General features: G+C 43.5%; 1 protein-coding gene across 1 annotated transcript in view; it reads left to right on the forward strand.

The window, feature by feature from the left end:
- Positions 1-2,579: 2,579 nt before the first annotated feature.
- Positions 2,580-15,733, forward strand: part of TTC39B (tetratricopeptide repeat domain 39B) — a 76,721-nt gene continuing 63,567 nt past the window's right edge. Inside the window, exon 1 of the mRNA XM_005522668.3 lies at positions 2,580-2,719. Coding sequence (XP_005522725.2) covers positions 2,669-2,719 — 51 coding nt within the window. The 5' untranslated portion in view covers positions 2,580-2,668. The remainder of the gene's footprint in view (positions 2,720-15,733) is intronic.

Consider the following 15,733-nt stretch of genomic DNA (forward strand, 5'->3'; position numbering starts at 1 on the left):
GAAACTAGAGCTGGCTGAGAACTGCTGCAGGCTTCTCAGAGGATTAAGACTTATTACTTCTTTCTCGCATTCCTTCAGAAGTGGTGGGTTTGGTTTTATTTTTTTTAAAATGGAAAACCGTAAGAGGAATTTACAAGGATTTTCTTTAATGCTTACATTTCAAGTGAGAAGAGGAGGAATTATTAAACTTAAAGTCAACTGGGGTGTGGCTTTGAGATGTCCTTTTTGACTATTACAATGACTTTAGCAAAAGCAAGCACTGTGGAAGTTTGTAAAAGACTAAGCAAAACTCAGTTATGGCTCTGCCATTCCCAGGACTTGTATTCAGGCTTCAGTAGCAATTTTCATGCCTTAGCTACCTCAATCAGACACGATTTGATGTAGTCATCCCTTCCACAATTATTTTAGTACTTGTTCTGATTGGAGAAAGGCCATTGAAATATACAGCCCTAAATCTGACCATGAGTATAAACTCATGAACTAAAGGACTTGGTGGGGAAGAAAGAATACAATAATATAAATGAAACCTATCAAGAGCTAGTTTTGACAAAATGGTGATGAACTAGTCCTTGATATGAGCTTGCTGAGTACATTAACTGAACCTCTGACTCATGGAGCTATGTCTTCCACACGTAGAATAACCACCCATGACATAACACACACATTAAAGCGATATCCCCAGCCTAACTTTAGAAGTGTTGGTGCTATAGTCCATTAAGAGTTTCTACCAGAACTTAAGTGATTGCACTCAGTTTTTATTCTCTGCTGGTAGCACGTAACTGCTTAGATGTGTGGCTTCTACAGAATGGCATAACTAGTTCTCATCCAGACTTTACGTATTAGTTATCCTATACATTTACAATATACCCCACAGTATCCTATTAAATAATAATAGTGGTTAAAAACTGAGCCTGAAATGGAGGTAGTATGCTGCTCTAAGCTAAAGGATACCTCAAAGGGATTGTCTTTGGAGTTGAAAAACAGAAAGAATAATGTCTTCAAAAGAGAATGGTAACTTGCAGAATAATCTTGTAAACAGCATGAAAAAGGGTTTCAGGTGGAGCTGACATGTGGGCAGACATGACTGTGCTGTGAGTCAAATACAAAGCATGTATGAGCCTGTCTGCTGCTTTTGCATGACTGGTATATTTAATGTGCTTCAGTTCAATCCTGGAAAAATATTAATATCACTGGAGTATCTTCCTACAAGTTGCCAGTGAAGAAACTCATTCAAGTGCATGAGTATGGGAGAACAGTGTGTTTGTGGTACCCTAACTGAATTTTGCAGGAAAGATGAACATATTTATGCTAGGTTCCCCTTCCCTTTTTTACTTAGCTGAGCTGGGTAAAAATAGCAGACGTAGCAAAGCAGTCTACGTAAGATTAGTAGGGACACTTCAGTTGTTAGTATACATTGAAAGCCCCTACATCTGCCTCTTCTTAGACTTAAGACTGCATTCCCAAACCTTGCAAAAAGTTCTTAAACTTTATGTGCCTCCTGGTCAGCTGAACCTGTTCAGTTCTTTCTCTCTTAATCTCTCTCTGGTTCTAATGAAAGATATCAAAACTATGTATTTTTTAACAAGGGCTGTGACAGAGAACTAACAAGTAGGAAGTGGGTATCATGCTACCTGCCTTTTAGTTGGCATTTGCCCCAGCAGGCAGAATACAGAAAAGTGGAAATTGGTAGATTTTGAGCGAAGAGCATCACCATACTGTGACCTATAGACAGGACAAGGTGAGGTGGGATACTCTAATAGTTCTCACAGAGCTGGCGGCTTTGTGAACTTTCTTTGTAAGTGACAGCTAGCATGCTGATGAAACCGTTCGTCCCCAGAGCCTGGCCTCTGGGAGCTGAAGGACTCTATGTGCAAGTTTCTCCCGGACATCAGATACTGAATACCTGTAGCTGTCTGACAACATCGGAGTGGCAGGGTCTGCACGCAGCGCTACCGGAGGCCCCTCCGGACACGAGCACAGCCCGCGCTGCCCTTCCCTGGAGCAGCCGGCCGGGCGGCGCGGCAGATCCCGGCAGAGGCTGCTGGCGCCCGGCACAGACCGCCAGTCCGCCACCGCTGGCTCAGGTGTGCAGAACCGGCCCGGGCTGCCCCTCAGGTAGCCCGGGCACTGGAAGGACACCGCGGGAACACCTGCGGCAAGCTTTGCGGCACCTCTGTCAGTGAAGCCGGTCACAGTGGCGCGAAGCCGTAGCGTGTTTGGAGGTGGGGCTGCAGGACGGAGGAAGGACGGGGGCCTCGACAGGAGTCTGGGACGACGCTCCGCTTGCTCCGACCCGTTCAGCCGCACTCTCCGACCGCCCACGGGCCCGGCGGCCCCGGGACAGCCCATGCCGCCCCGGCCGGGAGGCAGCGCGGGCGGTGTGTCGCGGGCGAACACCAAGGGCCAGCGGGGCGCGGCCGGCGGGGGCGGGTCCTGCCATGCAAACGAGGGGGCGCGGCCGCCGGCGCGGCGGGGCGGCGGGGGCGGGCGGAGGCGGCGAGCGCGGCCCCGGTCGGACCGGGCGGGAGCAGCGGTGCCGGGCCAGAGCGGGCCGGACCGAGCGGGGGCGGCCGGGAAGGGCGAGGGGCGGCACCGCCGCTGGGCTGTGAGCAGTGGACGGGGCGCGGCGGCCGCAGAGATCTCTCGCGGCGGGCAGCGGAGAGGGAACATGGCGAGCGTAGGAAACGGCACGGAGGAGAGCGGCGGCGGCGGCGAGGAGGTAAACGGAGGGCGATTGCTGAGGGGCTTCGGGCGTGCGGGCAGCGAGCGGCCCGGCGGCGGCGGGAGAAATGCGGGCGGGGGCTCCGCTGCACGGGCCGTCCCGGTCGCCCACCTGCTCCGCGGAGGGGGCTGATGGGCGGGCGGCCGGACAGGACAGGGGCAGGCCTGGCCGCCGGTCTAGGTACGAGTCCACCGCCTGGAGTTGAGGAAGCTGTCCCGGCACACCGGGGCCGCAGGCGGCCCCTTCCCGCACCCCCCTTCTTCGCTTTTTTCTTTTAAAATTATTATTATTATTATTATTATTATTATTATTATTATTATTATTATTATTTTAAAAATTTTTCTTTACGCCCAGCTTCTGCGCTGCTCCGTGCGAGTGTGCCGCGCCGGCGCTCCCGTGTGGGTCCCTCCCGGCGGTTGGGCGGGCGCGACCCCTGCGCGGGAGCCAGGGACAGGTGACAGGTGTGCGGGCAGCGGCGACCCCCGGCTCTGCACAGCGGCCGAGGCCTCGCTCTCGGGGTGTCCGAGAGGGCCCCGTGTGCGTGGGGTCTTCCATGAGCACCTTCTCTGGGAAGTGCAGTCGGTCAGAGCTGTAGTTGATTTAAGATGCCTTTATAATTTCGCCGTTGTTTTATTAAAGGACTTGCAAATTCCCCAGACAGAAGTCCCCTTCAAACAATCGCTTGAACTTGAAGATATACCTTGTAATACTGTCAGTCTAGGAGAACACGGTAGCAAGATTCCTTGACAAAACCTCTTGGAAACTGGTGATTATATTGTCGTAGACGGGCTTTTGAGAACGGTACTACCTAACTGAGGCAGTTTTAACTGGAACGTGCTTTTAAACTCAGATCACAGTCCTGGCATGCATGTGTGGGAATACAGACTTGTCTTATGACTGTCCAGTCTAGAATGAGCGATTTTAGCGTTGTGTGCATCCAGCAGCTTCTTCAGGAAGATTGGCAAGGCAAATCTGCCCAAATTTTGCTGAAGACAATTTATGAATGAAGACATAATAGGTTGGGTTTTATCCAGTGCCCAGAGTTTGAGGTGTGGCAGTGCTTTGTACCATGGGGCAAGTGACTAATGTCTATGTAGAACTTACTATGCTGTAGTTCAGTTGGACTAGCTTGTTCTTGTTCTTGGTTAGAGAATGGGAATGAATATACGTTAGCCTGTATTTCAGAGCATGGTGTGAAAGTTTCTACTTCCTGAGGTTATATGTGGCAGCAGTGAAAGGATGTGAAATGCTTGAATTTCATTGTGTACTAGAGTGAATCACTGCAGAATGATAAAGTCATCTCTTTGAAGCTGAGAGATTTGTTTTCCAGAGTAGGGGGAAAAAAAGTTATTAACTACCTCTTGCAGCTCTCAGTAAGCTGATAGTCAGAGTTCACAGTTGTTAAAACAGGTATTCAGCAACTTTGTTGTTTCCCAGTTGTTCTGTGTGAACAGTAGGAAAGAATATACTTCATTGAGTTTGGTGTTAGATGCCAATGCTTTTTAGAGTAAAAGAAGCTGCCATGCCAAAAAAACCAAAACAAACAAACAAACAAAAACCAAAAAAAAAGGAAAGGTAGGCATGAAAGCCCATGAAGAGGCATTATTTGAGCAATACTTTACAAAAAGTGTGATGTTTTCTCATTATAAGCCTAAAAAACATGCTCTTTGCAAGTGCTTAATTTGCTTAGTGCTTGATTCTTTGGAGTCTGAAACACACCTGTAGTGGTAATGCAGCAAATACTTCAGTCTTTCCCGGTCAGAATTCAGGAGGAGAGGGTAGATGGTTATCTTGGGGATGGATGGTCACTGCTTTTGTAACAGAATTGTTCTAGACCACTGTAGACTGTCTTTGCCTACAGGTTCAGTATAGTGTCTTCACAAATAAATAAATAAATAAATAAGCTTCCTGTGATTTCATTCTTATGGTAATTGTTTTAGTGTGTTAGCTTTTTTTTGGTGTTTGCAGTGGCTGTGATGCTGAGAAAGAGGTAGCAGAACAGCTCTTTTTTTATGAGCTACATGCATCTAAATAGTATTGTTTACTTAGAACATAGCAGATGGGAGCCTTGCTTCCTGATTTAAGTGTACATGCTTAGTACTATATGAACATAGCTTTTAGCATAGAATTTTGCTTTGCAGGGACTTCTTCGCCCCTGAAGCTTTGAAGAGGAGTATGTTAAGCTAAACCTTGAAGTTGTTTCCTACTTAACAGGACATAGACCAGCAAGAACTCTTCTTCTAAAGTCCAAGCATAAGGTACCAGATAGCTGCCCCCTGCTGTAGTCTGTCCCTGAATAAAATTCGTGCTTTTCCTGATGCTTCTTGCAGCTCAAGGAAGTGCCAGATACCATGGGGTTTTTTTGTTTGTATGGTTGTTGTTTTTTTTGGCTTTTATTATTGTTTGTTTGTTTGGGGTTTTTTTCTGATTTATGTCTCGTTGTTCTGCAGCTGTGGCTTTCTGATGGGAACAGCAAGAAAATGGTATGAAGTGTAAATAAATCTTGAGATTCTTTTTAAGCCAACTAACACAAGTGTATTGGTTTTTTTTATTTAAAGGAAAAGAAACCCACCAAGAGGAACCAGAGACCTATGACTAAGAGGCTGTATAAATGAGATAGTTATTGGTATGCCGTCTGGGAAAACAAATGCTGTTAAACTCAAGATTTTCCTGAGTGCAGTGTTGCTTCTGTGGTATTGAAGTGTGTTTGTGGTCAGTCTCTACTAGGGACCAGTTTCCTGATTACTATGTGATCAGTGTATTCACCTGCAGTGTGGCCAGTTGTGAACTCAAACGTGATATACCATCGACACTTAAACTTCTATATGACACTGAATATACCCCCTAAAAGAATTCATACTGTATTCTTTTGTAATGGGTTGGAAATCTAGAACAGATATACTTAATTTTAAGAACAAAGTAGCATTCACAGCCACTGGAGAGTCTTAAAGCAAAACTTTATTCTTCTCCCCATCCACCCTCTTCTTCCCACCCCCAGCCCCCCCACCCCCCCCCACCCCGCCCCAGTGTCTAAAGATTACTTAAAATAGCGGGCCAGATCTGCTTCCCACTAAGTTCACTCTTTGCTGCCCTGGTTTTTCAAAGTCTTAAAGCCAGCTTAATTGGTTACTTGGGGATTCCCTAGCAATTAAAAAAAATTAACCCTCAAACCCAGCCGAGGTCCTTGTGTAGCTGAGGATTCTGGGTCGACAGAAAGGTTTACAATCAAGAAGCATCTAGATGCTGAAAGAATTCCTTACTTGGCCAAAGGGAGCCAGACTAAGGATTATTTACAGACCAAGGTGATTTGGTGCCCTTGCTGTGGTAAACTCTAAGGCTTTGTGCTGACTTTGGCTGGGATAGAGTTAATTGGTGAAGTGCTGTGTTTTGGATTTTGTATGAGAACCCTTTGAATAACAGTGATTTCTAGTTGTTGCTAAGTAGGGCTTACCCTAAACCAAGAACTTTCTCAGTGTCCCGTGTGCTGCCAGCAGCCAGGTGCACAAGAAGCTGTGAGGGATCATGGCCAGGATTGGTGGCCTGTATATTCCCACACCCTTGAACATCATGCCCAAGATACACAGTGCGGGGAGTTGGCTTGGAGGGGCCAGTCACTGCTTGGGAACAGTCTGGGTGTCAGTCAGCAGGCAGTCAGAAATTGTATTGTGCATCACTTCTTTCTCTTGGGTTTTATTCCTTTCTCTTTCCTCCTTTCTCTACTGTTATTATTATTAATTTTACTTTATTTCAATTATTAAATGGTCTTTATCTCAGCCCACGGATTTTACCTTTTCTGCCCAATCTTATTCCCATCTCGCTGACAAGAGGGGAGAGAAAACTGAGTGGGTGTGTGATACTTTGTTGCTGACTGGTGTTAAACCAGGACAGTCTTTTTCTTGTGCCCAATAGGAGGTGTGATGAGTTCAGGTAATAACAAATCTGAATAACACGTTAGAACAAATTTTTAAAAGCATTTGTTGTATTAGTGACGAAAGGAATACAGAGGTGCTGCTCCCCATTGTAAGGAGAAAATTGTGCATCCAAAGCTCAAATGGAGTTGAAGATAGCCAGAACTGTCAGAACATTAAGAAAAAGGGTCTTTTTTCTTTGATAGGTCAGTAGCAAAAGGTAGTGCAGAAATAATGTTGGCCCATTACAGGATGAGGATGATGACTTCACAAGCAGGGACATAGACAAGGCAGAGATGTTTAAAGCTTTCTTTGCCTCTCTTGTCAACACTGAAAATGAGCTAAGCATGTCCCAGCACCCTGAGCTGGAGGACCGTGGCTATGAGAATGAAAAACTAGCTCGATCCCCTGAAGTCTAAGAGCCTGATGGGATTCAGCCAAGAGTAGTCAAAAGAGCTGGCTGATGTCATTCATCATAAGATCTCATTCAATAATTTTTGAATGGTCTTGGGAATCTGGAGAGGTCCTACTCAATTGCAATCTGGGTAACATTTTCCCAAGAGAGGGGACTAGAAAGGTGATCCTGGAAACTACAAGCCTCTCAGTCTTGCTCCAGTGACCGGTAAAAGGATGGAGAAGATTGTTCTGAGAGCTATTGTAAAACACCCAAAGGAAAATGCAAGTATTAGTCAGAGCCGGTATGGCTTTGTGAAGGGGAAGTCCTACTCAGTACCCTCAGAGGAAGAGAAGGTCTTTAAATATGTCAAGAAGGTGACAGGTTCTAACTCCAGTGACGGGCATTGCTGCTGAAACTACCCTTACCAGTCACTTGTATAAACAAGAAAAAATGGACATGGAGGCCAGCTCATAGTAAAGGGTGAAGCAGGTGGAAAAGACACAAAAGAAGCAACAATTCAGTACCTATCCCTGAGTGAGCTGTGGAATGTAAGCATCATCAAAATGAGCACATTGTTACCTGCCTGCTCTGGTGCTGCAATAACAGGGCTAGTAGCCTGGAATTTTGGAGTATGGAAGCAGCTGCGATTTCTTTCTACAGAAGGTGGCATTAACAAGGCAATTAGGAAAAGAATACAAGTCATCAGCCTCTGGAGGTGACACTTGGCAAGTGTGAAGGAGAGGTATCCCTTCAAGGGAGATGTTATCTGCCACCCAGGCAAGTGGACCACCATGTCCAGTACCTGAGGGAATCAGCCATGCTAGAGATGATTTATTATGACCAAAACAAAGTGCAGTTGCCCACAGATCCAGGTGAAATCCAGTGCATATGCACCATTGTTGTGTGCCAGTTTATTGGTGGTAATGAGACAAAGCTGGGTAGCTGGGGAGACAAGCAGGCAGTGATGGTGGGCAAAGTGCCATGCCAGCTCTGGCAGTAGAGTCCCTATTTTCCACAGACTTTGCTGTGGAAAAACTGCTTGAAAAATGGGAAAAAATGTTCCAGAAGTTCCAGCAACAAATAAAGATACATCCTACTCTCCGTCTGTATGGCCCGGTATCCCTACTATTAACAGTAAGTGTTCTTCTGCTCAAGAGAGAGGATGTAGAGGGTATAGACACAGTGGGTTGCTCTGTCTTTTTATCTGAGGGATCACAGAGTCGACATGAGAAAGTGGCATAGAAAACCTACCTTCAACCCTGGAGGCAGTGGTACCTGAGTTGTAGGGGAAAACCAGTCCCAAATGGTTTTTTTTACCAGGAAAGTTATTTCTCCAGTCTCCCGTGGGCAGTTTACCAGAGTGGAAAGTCTTATCTTACTCCTAATTTTTTTAAAAGAAATTCTAATATTTATGTTTTCTTTATATGAAGTGGACAGTCCAGTGATCAGGAGTGGAGGTGCCCTGCTCCAGCGAGGTGGAGGAGAGGGGTAACCATGTTCTTTGAATTCTGTGGATCCAATGGCCTGTCCAGTGGCATGTCAAACCCATGGGTGTATAAGGCTCTAGCAGACACCAGTGCACACTCAAACTATAAAGAGTCAGAGCCCATTTGTACTTTTGGAGTGACAGGGTTGTCCCAGTAGCTGTCTGTTGGAGGCTGAAATGAGCTTGACTTGGAATGAGTGGCAAAAGTACCTTACTGTGTTGGCCCCAGAGGCCCTGTGCATCCTTGGTACAGGTTTTTTCAGGACAGTACAAAGCCCCAAAAGGTACCAGTGGGCTCTGACTCTTCACAGAGTGGCTCTGGAGCCAAGGAGTGATCAGCAGGACCCGCTTACCCTCTGATGATAGCACCTTACAAGCAGTTAAGTCTAAGGGAGAGTGGAGTCTGACCGTAGACTCTTGTGGCCTGATTGAAGTCATACCACCTCCGAGTGCTGCTGTACTGGACGTGATGGGACTTCAATAACAGCTGGAGTCAAAGGCAGCCAAGTGGTGCCACAACTGATATTGTTAATGCATTTTTCTCAATCCCTTTAGCAGCCGCAGTGTGCTTTCACTTGAAGAGCTGTCAGGTACACCTGGAACTGACTGCCCCAGGGTTGAAACACAGCCCTGCTGGGAGGATGGGGTGGGAGTGTGAGGTGTGATGGGGTGACAGAGCATCTATGTGGTATTTAGTTGCAGGCTTAGTTGTAGGTACAAGCCATGACAGGCTTGTGTTAAGGACAGCTTGGCCAATTCAGCTAATCTGTGCCTCATCTCTAAACTAAGCTATTAAGGAAAATTTAGGTAATGAAGGTCTTATGATGCATGTTGTACTCTCTTGAACTGCCCAAGCAGGGATAAACACTGTATAGGCTGGCTTTACCAGCCTGGACAGTTTATCTTAAGAGCTAATTTCAAATGAAACCAGCATCGTCTTTAATTCAAAAGCCGGTTAGTACTTGGTTTAAGTACTCAAGAGTTTCATCCACTGCTGCAGCAGCTGCTGCAATTAAGATGAAAGACCTTGCTAGTGGTATGATTCTTTACATCAGTAGCTTAATATAATGCACTTTAGAATAAATTACAGAATGTGTAGCACTGGCAATTTTATCTCTCATATTTATGCTGAGGATTCTTCAGCTGTCTCTGTGGTGAGAGATGGTGGTAGGTGCATTTCCACAGAGAATGAGAAACTGGAAGCGAGATACTGTGGTGCCTTTTTCACCTTAAAAACTAGAATGTGTTGGAAACACAGAGTTGGGAAGCAGTAGTGGGGGTGCTTACTCTCTTGAAGGATAATTTTTTATTTTTTTAAAGGTCTGCATGAGACTTGTATGGTTTTGTTTTGTTGAGAAATAGACTTTGTTCAACTGACGAATGTAAAATTTGTATTCCTCTTGTCTGCTTTTTCCAAAGTGTTGTGCTTTGGCATGTGGCTCATCTATTTTTCCTGATTCTGTGTTCATCTTTCCTACCATCAGAGCACATCTGCATCTAAGATAAGGACCATGGTATTTCAGCAACACAAATGGAAAACTAAACATGACTAGTAATTTCTTTTTTATTAAATAAAATTAGGTTGTGCTCTCTTGTTCCAATATTCTGAATTTCTTAAGTTCAAATATAACTTTGCTTTACTTACAGGTTTACCTTTTGAGAGGTACTTTGTTTCCTTGTGTCTACTATTCAAAATAAGGATGTGTACTCCAATTTTATAGTACTTATGTTGTTCTGAGATGGCTTGCTTTTATTTTTTGCATTTTTCCATTTCTTATTTGCTTCCTAGAGTCGTGCATTTGCGTTCCTTAGTTGACTGCGACCAAACTTGAAAGCTGGGTAGTGAAAAAAAACAAGTCTCTATTGATTAAGTGGAGGGAAAAAGGAGTATGCAGTATTCCAATTAAATTTTCTTATTTAATATTCACTATTAAAGTGTGAGCTGTTTCTCCTCAGAGCAAGAGATAAAAGGTGGAGAAGAAATGAGAAAAGGTGGGATCACTGTAGGAAGTGAAGCACTGTAGGAAGAAGCACTATGTGCATCTTAGGGAGGCAGAGCTGACATAAACTGGGAAAGCTATGTACCTATGAAATTAATTTTTAAATGGAAGTAAATTTTGCTTTTACTTCTGTTTTCTGAGGTTTGGTTTTTGGTCTTCTGTTTGTTTGTTTGTTTTTCTTGGAGGAGGAGTGTGAGGAAGTGATACATAAATACTTACTTGTATATGAATGGAAAACAGTATAACCAAAAGGAAGAGTTAGCTTTTTTCTTAACGTTTTGGATATTCTTTGAATATTGAACAGTGGGAAGTAGCATCCAGCATCTTTTAATGTAGGCTTTTCTTGGAGCAGTGAAACTTACTGTCATTACAACTGTAAATTGTACGAGTGGCATGGTAATTGTAGCTAAAAGCTTGCCAGTCACTGTAGAATCACAAAATGTTAAGGGCTCGAACAGACCTGAAAGATCATCTAGACCAAACTCCGCCCCCTCCCAGATTAAACAGATTTACAAAAACTAGACCAGATTGCTCAAGGCCTTGTCCATCCTAGCCTTGAACACCACCAGGACTGAGCCATCCACAACTCTAAAAAGACAGTTCTGTTTCATGTATAAGCTTAAAGTAGCATGGTTTGCTTCTTGTAGTTCTGGTCAATCTATGTGAGAGTTACGACTTTGTGGAAACATGTTTGGTTCTGCAAAGGTTTGTTCTTCTTTTGCTGACATATTGGTGCCATCATGCTTGGAAAAACCTCAAGACCCGATGAGCTTGTTGAAACTACTAGAAGTTGATACCTTGGCATGGATAAAGGTTCTTGCTGGTCCCCTCACTTGCCAAAGAGATAGTGTGTTGAAAGAGAAAAGGAACTTAGTTATTTCTTGGCATTACTTAGGATCATGGACCAGGATGACTCAACTCAGGAGCAGCTGATAGGCATGTCTGATCTTATGCCTCCTGTCTTGAGTAAATCTCCTGTAGCTTGCCTAACCATAAGGATGTATTTGAAACTTTCATTGCTATTGCAACTCGTATGGATTTCTTTTCCTGTGTGACACCATCAAGGAGATGGAGATAAGATCACAGTTGTTGGTGACAGGCTGGCAGGAATACAGCCTGGCACACTATGCCCATCTGGTGGGCAGTAATTTTAACAAACGCTGTTTCTTCTGGATTAATAGAAACAGTATTATATTAGAGGGAACAGAAATGATGGATCTCAACACTCATTTTGAAAAGGGAGCAAAACTGTGCAGCTGAAGACTTGAGAAGCTAAAGACTTGAGTCTGAGAGTTGGATACGTGCTGATGTTGGTATGTCTTCTGATTAGAGCCTGGATATGGCCAAGACCTGTGTGCCACAGTGGGTCAAGTGTCTGCCTAAGTAGTCAGAAATGTGAGAATTTGTGAGAGCTAAAAATTCCTTCTGCTTTTCTAAGCCCTCTCAGGTTCCAAAGGGTTCTGCTAAGTCAGCAGTAAGTAAATATCACAGATGTGTGGACTTACGCCCAGACACCAAGTGCAGTAAAACGGTAAGGTTTTCTATCAGGCAAGTAAAGACTTGTTTGTCATCTTATTCTGGAGTAAGGAAGTGATGCTGTTACCACATACTAAGGCAAGATAATCTAGTATTTTAGTAGGAATGGTATTTTTTGTTGTGAGGCAGTGAATGTATTGTGTTTTTATTCCAGTTCTCTTATGCATTCACTTTGCAATAGAGTGGTGTATAAACTTTTGCAAGACAGTGTTTGGGTGTGCGGCATTCCTTTGATTTCTGTCATCCACAGAAGTCAACCTCACACACACTCTTGCTCTCCATAAATCCTCTTGTTGGAGGGTATATGAGGACAGCCTGTCATCCAAACAGAGAGGAAGTTAGTGGAAAACCTGTTTCTGGAAATAATTGTGTGTCTGGCAACTCATGGCAGTACTAGTTCTTCTAAAAAGTGTAGTGTTGGGTAGGTGAGTAGGAATACTTGTCTGTAACTAGCAGTAGGCCAGAGGAAAGGAAAAATATTCCTATTAGCCTTAGTTGAGTAAAGTGGGATTATAGTGATGACAGAGTGTATCACACTGGCTTTTATTTTCACCAAGAAATAATGGACTAGGATGAAGATGTTTTATCTGGATTCTCTCCCTTAGGACTGTCGTTACCAATCCAGTGGGATAGCTAGTTAAACTTAATGACTTCATGCCTGTATCATTTTCATGTTGTTTTGTTGGGGATTTTTTTTTCTTTTGTTTTTTTTGGGGATGCTTTTTTTTATTTGATTGCCTTTTTGTTTTGGCTTGTTTTGTTTTTTGTTGTTTTTTGTTTGATTGTGTTTTGGGTTTGTTTTTTGTTTGGTTGATTTTTTGTTTTGTGGGTTTTGGTTTTTTTTGTTATTTTTCCTTTTCTGCAAATTTACTGTTTCCAGGGCTAAAAGATACTTAATACTTTCCTTTTTTTTTTTCCTCCTCTTTAGTACGTGTAATAATTTATGGGTAAATGGTTATTCTAAGGTCGTGTGGCAAAACCTGAGCTTGTCACTGGAAATATGATGGAGAAGTAGAATTACCAGTTGTGATTTGGTAAATCCATCTCTTTTTAGGTGAGTATTATGGTTTAAGCTCAGCTGACAGCTCATGTAGCCACTCGCTCACTCCACCGCCAGTGGGATTGAGGAGAGACTCAGGAGGGTAGAAGTTGAGAACTAATGGGTTGAGATAAAGACAGTTTAATAGGGAAAGCAAAATCTGTGCATAAAAGCAAAGCAAGGAGTTAATTTACTGCTTCCCATGGGCAGGCAGGTGTTCAGCCATCACCAGGAGAGCAGGGTTTCCTCACAGGTGACAGTGGCTTGGGAAGAGAAGCGCCACCACTCCATAGATTCCCCTGCTTTCCTCTTCCTCCCCTTTATGTACTGAGCATGATGCCACATGGTCTGAAATATCCCTTTGGTCAGTTTGGGTCACCTGCCTCTCTCTCCTCCCAACCTCCCATGCACCCTCAACTTACTCTCCAGACTGGAATACAAAAAGCAGAAAGGCCCTTGGCTGTGTGTAAGCCCCTTTCAGCAATACAAAAACATCTCTGTATTATCAACTTTTGTGTTCAACACAAATCCAATACACAGCCCTATACCAGCCACTGTGAAGAAAAGTAACTCTACCTCACCCAAAACTAGCAGAGTGAGGCATCTTACACAGACGTTCAAGGTTCTTCTAGCTCAGCTGGCTAGAGGAGCTGAAGAAACATGCAAAAACTGAAGTATTCCACAATTTTGACAAAACCCTCCCACCTTAATTAGGGGAAACAGTAATTCATTACAAAAACAATTTATATTAATGACTTTGAGAAGTCATATTGAATATGGGATGTGAAACTTAAGTGCTTTTTGACTTTTTTGGTAAACTGTAGGATAACTGAATACTTTGTGAAGTACAGCTTTTTTGGCTCTTCCCAGTAAGAAAAGTATTTTTAAAAGTAATTCTGTTACTTTTTGAGGGAGAACAATGTTGTTTGAGCCATTTTAATCTAAATATTATATTATTGTTACTGGATGATAAAGATGTAATCTTATAATGTTAATTATTATGTTCCTTGTCACAAGAATTGTAAAAGTGTTGGAACTAAACTTTGGAGACAAAACAATCTTCCTAAATTTAAGTGTATGACTTGAACCAGAGGAAGAACTTTAAGGTGAGACTTGGTGGTTTGAGAATATTGCTAAAGAATATTTAAATCTGTGCCATGTCCATATGGAGAATCTTAGCAGGAGAAACATGTGCAGCTCTGGGAAATCCAGTTAAGCATACTGCCTGTATAGTCTTACTTGACATCACTGAAGTAGCTGGCTCTGTTAAGGTGTGGTCTACTGAGCTGAAGCAAAGTTTTCTTAAAACTTTGGGTAAGAGACGTTCAGTAGCAGCTCAGAGTCTGTCTTTTAATGTCACTTGGATTAAAGTGCCACATATGGTTATAACTCTGGAAAATATGGGATATCTCATGGCCATTCACTTTTAGAAGATGGCATACACGGTTTGGTGCTTTGCTATAGTGCTGTATCTTCTGCTAAATGTAATTTCAAGTCATGCTGAGTTGAAGGGATGGCTGAAGTTGTATATTTAAGCTTCAGAGTGAACGTATTTCTTAGCAAGTGATGCCAAAGGAGTCTTAAAATCCAAGTTTAAAAAAATAAAAATTATGGTAGGCTGTTTAAAAGTCCATTTTACTTATTTCAGTGGTGGGATCTTTAGCTTCTGAGTTCATTAAGTTATGTTAAGAGTGGAAGTGCAAACTAAATGTGGGTTTCCCGGCTTTGCTCTTTTTTTGTGAACTGGAAACAGAAATACAGGGTCATGTCCCAGGTAGGAGGATCTTCCTGGAAATCATGCTCTGTATTTACTCTCTTCTGCAGTTCAGAGTTCCACTGTGAAGGACTCCTCCTATCTGCTTTCTCAGTTCCTGCTTGTTGTGAGTTTGTACACTGGAGCATTGAAATAGTGATTGTAATTTTAAATAGTAGTGTGTGTGTGAGCGAGTGAAGAGGAGAACGTTCCAGTCTGTAAGGGAAAGTAGGCAAGGAGTTACTGAATGGACTGTACAGCTCTGCGTTCGTGGTGCTTTGCATTGGGGATTCATGCTGAATCAGCCAGGATGTTCAGCTTACAGGCGTGTCATCACAGGTGGCTGTGCAGGGGCACAACTGAAGGAATACTAAAAAAAACATCATGGGGATAAAGAGTAGAGATTACATAGTAGAAGTGGCTTATGTGCTTTCTCTGAGTAGTTTGTGTTGCAACGTGGAACGTAGTTAGTGGCCCAGTGTTAGCTAGTTTCTCTACATAAAGCAGCTTGTCTTGGCCAGTGGGGTTTGTACTGTTGCCTTGAGTTCCTGTCAGTGTTTCTGTGTGTGTGGTCTGGTGGAGTAGAGAAAGGAAGTCATGTGACATCACTGAAAGAGCTGACATCCAGTATGGTTAATGTTTTGGCTTAGTTTCTTTTTAATTTTAGACCCATGTAATGTGTTGCTTTGTGTTTGACGTTTGTGGAAGACCTCTGGTCTTAGGAGGTCAGGTAGAGTGCAAGAAGGGGAAGCTGAGGTTACATCTTGTGATGGCAACCAAGGATATAGGGTTTGCCTTTGCAGCTGTCTCTGAAACATGCTACTCTTGTCCTTGACTGGAAGTTTTGTGTCTGATCCTTTTTCTTTGTTTTATGTCTGGTCTTTGCTGTAGA

This window comes from Pseudopodoces humilis, chromosome 4 (genome assembly GCF_049639895.1).
Source record: "Pseudopodoces humilis isolate 2021_Gansu_Grassland_sample_001 chromosome 4, ASM4963989v1, whole genome shotgun sequence".
NCBI classification, from domain to species: domain Eukaryota; kingdom Metazoa; phylum Chordata; class Aves; order Passeriformes; family Paridae; genus Pseudopodoces; species Pseudopodoces humilis.